Raw genomic sequence first — 4,896 nt, 5'->3', positions numbered from 1 at the left:
TGAGTGTCAGAATTAACGAACATGGTTAGATTCGTACCTCGTCTAAGTAGTTTCCTGTAATAGCCTTGTAATGCTTGTAAATGGCCTTGAGATGGAGCTTACTCCTGGTGGATAATATCCTGATCACAACATCCTCATCTTCTTTATTAAGACCCTTCTTCCCTATGACATCTGAGAGGGTCTTCGCCTCTAATTTCGCAGTCTCTTCATCCACTTTTGGCCCTTCATATCTGTAAGAACTCAAAACTGCAACCAAAAGCTGCCCAACACACAAAACCATAGTTAGAGCTTTTGTTCTAATTTTTTTCTGCACTTTTTCTTAGTGTAATATATATATATAATCAAATTAAATATGCTATAAGCAATTCTTTCCTCGCCAAAAATTTGTAATATTTCTATAAATTTTAAGTGACCTCTTTCTCGGGGGTGTGGACGTGGAACGCGACGTCTTCCTCGATTGAGTGATGGAAGAGGGAGTGATAGGCTCTTCGTGCGCCCAAGAGTTCCTCGGACGATCTGGTACAGGCGATTTCTATCAGCACATTGTATTGAGGCCCCTTGTACAACGCCTCTTTCAACAGCCGGGCGTCTCTCTCCCATGGATGCATGGTCCACGCCACGATCGCATCCTCAAATTATAATTTATCATGTTTTAGATGGGTTCAGAAACGATGTTTGAGAGCTTATAAAATGTAGTTGACGTGAAATTAACAAGGTAGGTAAGTAGGTACCTTGAGACGTAAAAACTCGTGGCGGAGCTGCAAGATATGGCGATCGTTCCACCTCTCGAATTGGCGTTCATCTTCAACAAAGAAATCGCGTGTGGCTTTCCTGAAATGCTGCCTCTGCTCCGGATGCCATTTCCCCAGAACGGATATCAACGCCTGCTCATCCACACCAACACCTGACATTTTTACCTCATAATTAGTAACTATTTAGCACACACAATTTCAGATGAGATGTCCAGTCCCGCAAAAACTTACAATTGTAAATAGCGTAGTTGAATTTCTAGGTACCATCTTATACATATCATCTTTTACTATGCTTGTAATTAATTTTAATTTACGACTGCACACACTCTACATACATATTCAATATCCGTACATGCGATCTCCAACAAACAAGTATTGTACCCAAATTATTAGATTGTCCCTCACGAGGATTCAGGACTGCACACTAATTATTGATCATTGTTTCGGGATCAAAATATTAATTTTAATTTAAAATGCTTTGTTTATAATTAATATCATGATAAATATTAATTAATCGTGGTCACAAGCTGAAGTTTCAGACAGTAATATACTGTTAGAGTCGATAGTGTAATTATTTGAGAATATTCATGTAAGCCATTTTTATAAGAATTAGATAGAGGTTTTTTTTTTCCTTAAAATAAAAAAGAAACATAGAGAAAAGAAAAATGCAAGATGGAATTAATTATGAAAAAAATAAATAGTGAAAATTGAGAAATAACCTGAGAAAGCTCTGGCGAGAGATTCGACGTCGTCTGACGCTGCCATTGCTCAAACTTTGGGAGATCCTTTTTGGGTTCGTCTGAAGGATAATGAATTGGCAGTGACGGATTTATACCACGTTGCGAGGTTATTTTAGGTACTTCAATTCGTGTAAGTTGGCCCATCAAATGGCTACAAATACCAAAATACCCCAAGGTAATGGAGACATGGCAGTCAAGTCCCCTTTTTCTTGTAGTAAATAATGATTTAATTGGTCTTATGTATTACAATAATGAGTGTCTCAGTGACTCATTCAATCCGGTGACAGAAAAAGTATTTAGGAGTATTATTAAATTAATTATTCTTAATTACATATAAGTATTTTATTGGAATGTGCATAGTGTGATTTCATATTTATTACACATATCCGGTAAGAAGAAGCTTCCATTTGATTTTTATATTTTCATATAATAAATTGGAAAATGAGGGGAGGTGGGCTTCCAGTGTGATAGATGTGGTGCATAAAAAACATGAAAACTCATGTGCCTCATATTCCCTTGTCCACACACCTAAGCTTCATTTTACATATTATTAATTTTGTAAGGACAACTAAGATGTGGACAACAAATATTATCCACATTATCATGTTCGATGTTACATATGCATCTCATCTTCAACTTCCCTGTCCACATTATTAGTGGATCCACCTTCAACTATAATTTAGATCCTTCAATTCAATTCATATTTAAAGAAATATGATTGTTGATTTCTACTCTATAAATTTCCACTATAAAATGTATATCGAATAAGATCTAACGGTTCATAAATTAAGATATAAAATTAATTATTATTAAAAATTGAGCCCAAATCTCATGAAGGGCAATGTGTGAATCACAACCGAATTCGAGGCAGCATTTTCCTATATTTGAAGATCACAAGGAAACTTTCTACTGTTATATTTTTTTACGTGAAGATATATGTCACTTATTATATAATTAATTTGATTCAATTAAAAATTCATTTAATAATTACGACCCCACCACTTTTATTAATTAGCCCCGACTTTTCTTACAAAACAATCGCCAATTATTTGGATATATTCAACCTTCGACCTTCTCATCTGCCTGCAATGAGAAGTATGCCAATTAAAAAAAAACAAAAACAATATCTGGATAGTATCAATATTATGTTATTCTTTTTTTTTTTCTCTCGTCGAGATGAAATGAAAATTACAAATAATCAGTGACTTAGTAAACCAAAAATAAAATTATCCATAACAAAAATTTCTAACATGACTATGATATTTGATACGTACTTTACTTTTCAAAAGTAAGAAATATATGATTGATTGATTTTCTATTACAGCTACCCAACAGCTAAGCACGTTTATGTGTTTAATAAAATTAATTTTGTAAATAACTATTCACACTTCGTACACATCAACCTATCTATATATAATCAATTCTCAATAATTAATTATTTGACTTTTATATGTATATATGAACAATTTATGTTGCCAGCTGTAAAACACAGAAATGTGAATCACATTACATAAAAAAAAATGGTAGCAGTGGTGTATTATTTATGTCCTGTCGTGTCAGATGAAAGTGTGGGTGCTCCCTTTTAATTATTAACTATTATAAAGTCCAACAAGATGAAAAGACACAACAATTCAAATTTTTATAAATGATTGTTCTGTTTCTTCCTTTATATGCTTTGATTTTATAAATATAACTTTAGATTTGATAAGACTAAAACTTAAATAGAAAAACTAGCTTAAAATAATAGGATAAATTATATTCGGTTTTTATAAAATTTGATGTAATTATAAAATTTTCCGTTATTTGAAATATTATTGGTATTATTATAATGTTAAAGTTTGATGTTCAACGAATATTATTATAAAATAAAAATTTTTATTTTTTTTAAAATAATATGTAAAATTATAATTTAGGTGCAAACGGATATTTTGGACAATTCTGTATTTGTATCATGTTTTAGAGGAGCTAATTTGTTCTAAATAATGTAAGTATTGACTCTGGGGAGGTAGAAGGAAATGATAGAAAAGGAAGGGGCATAAAGGTCCAACAACAATAAAAAAAAAAGAGTAGTTTCATCCGCAAGTCTAATTTCTCCGGCCCTGCCGGGGAGAACAGTTGAAACTAAGAAACTGATAATGAAACTCAGAACGAAACCGAAACACTTGCAAACGCCACAGCAGTGACACATTCCCATTTCCTTCGAAAATTTTCCCATAAATTCGACAAAGAAGGAAAGAAGAAGAAGGGGAGATTGAAGAACTATCGCAAGAAGAAATGGCGACACTCAGAATCCCAGACGTCGTTCCATCTCCAGCTGAAGACTGTGAAAGACTCAATAATGCTTTCCAGGGTACCCTAATTTTCCTCTTCTATTAATTTCCACACTCCCCCCCCCCATTTTTGTGTTTGTTTATGGTGTGTTTTATTTCTTTACACACACTACGCGATGCTCAGACTTTCGCCTCTGTGTAGGATTACAGTGTGGATGGCTTTGTTAGTGAAGTATAGGATCAGTTACGATGTATTTTGGTGTTTTTTGTTGGTTTGTATATAGGACTGGGAACAGACGAGAAGGCGGTAATAAGGATTCTGGGGCGCAGAAATGCAGGCCAGAGGAAGAAGATCAGAGAGACGTATCAGCAGCTTTACAATAAGTCTCTTATTGATTGTCTTATCTCTGAGTTATCTGGTGATTTTAGGGTACACATTTGTAACCTTTACTTCCATTTTAATTTGCAAAAGGTCCCTCTATGCGGTTGATTTGAGTATCCATTCCATCAACTTATCATTCCAGAAAACTACAGTTAATCTTTTTGTTAAATTACCCTCGATAGGCCTTCTTGAATTAAAAAATTAGTGAATCTGATAGTCTTTTGATAGAATTTCTTAGGGTTGTTCCTAGTGATTTGTGTTAAAGATAATTTGAGAAATATATTTTCTTGAACTTTCATATGTAAAATTTATAGAAGAGACAGTTTCACTTTCTAAAATTGGATGGACTAAATTAACTAAAGTTCATAAATTAAGTTTTTACTACAAATAAATTCATATTTTAAAAAGAAAAAACTTTGATAACTGAAGATCATAAATAAAAAGTCTTTGAGAAGTTCAAGGGTATTTCATCCAGAAATAGGTAAAAGTCTGTAGTTGTTTGTTTGGAAAGAAACATCGGTTGAATGGATTTTTCGGATATAAAAACTTATTTTAGAGAGTTTGCACTGATTTTCCCTATTCTTATAACATAGATGTAGAAATCAACATTAATCCCAAACAGATCAGATTTTTTTCTGAAGGGCAAAATAGCAATCTCCAGGTGTTAGTATCTGATAGAATACTCATTACCTATTCAATTGGTGCATGGTTGATTTTAATGTTTTATGAAATACAGAAAGCGGTAATCTTAT

At 33.1% G+C, this 4,896-nt stretch overlaps 2 protein-coding genes across 2 annotated transcripts in view; one reads left to right on the top strand and one right to left on the bottom strand.

Annotated features, from left to right (window-relative positions):
• The window catches only part of LOC105169634 (annexin D4), a 2,417-nt gene extending 839 nt beyond the window's left edge, over positions 1–1,578 (bottom strand). The window contains exons 1-4 of the mRNA XM_011090092.2: positions 1,472–1,578; positions 732–904; positions 414–629; positions 38–259 (exon numbers count right to left, since the gene is read on the bottom strand). Coding sequence (XP_011088394.1) covers positions 38–259; positions 414–629; positions 732–904; positions 1,472–1,517 — 657 coding nt within the window. The 5' untranslated portion in view covers positions 1,518–1,578. The remainder of the gene's footprint in view (positions 1–37; positions 260–413; positions 630–731; positions 905–1,471) is intronic.
• The window catches only part of LOC105169626 (annexin D3), a gene marked incomplete in the record, with an annotated part of 3,312 nt that continues 1,992 nt past the window's right edge, over positions 3,577–4,896 (top strand). Inside the window, 3 exon segments of the mRNA XM_011090079.2 lie at positions 3,577–3,842; positions 4,047–4,192; positions 4,881–4,896. Coding sequence (XP_011088381.1) covers positions 3,767–3,842; positions 4,047–4,192; positions 4,881–4,896 — 238 coding nt within the window.

Source organism: Sesamum indicum, linkage group LG1 (assembly GCF_000512975.1).
Source record: "Sesamum indicum cultivar Zhongzhi No. 13 linkage group LG1, S_indicum_v1.0, whole genome shotgun sequence".
Lineage (NCBI taxonomy): Eukaryota > Viridiplantae > Streptophyta > Magnoliopsida > Lamiales > Pedaliaceae > Sesamum > Sesamum indicum.
Note: the sequence above shows the minus strand (reverse complement) of the source record. Positions and strands in the feature narration are given on the sequence as shown.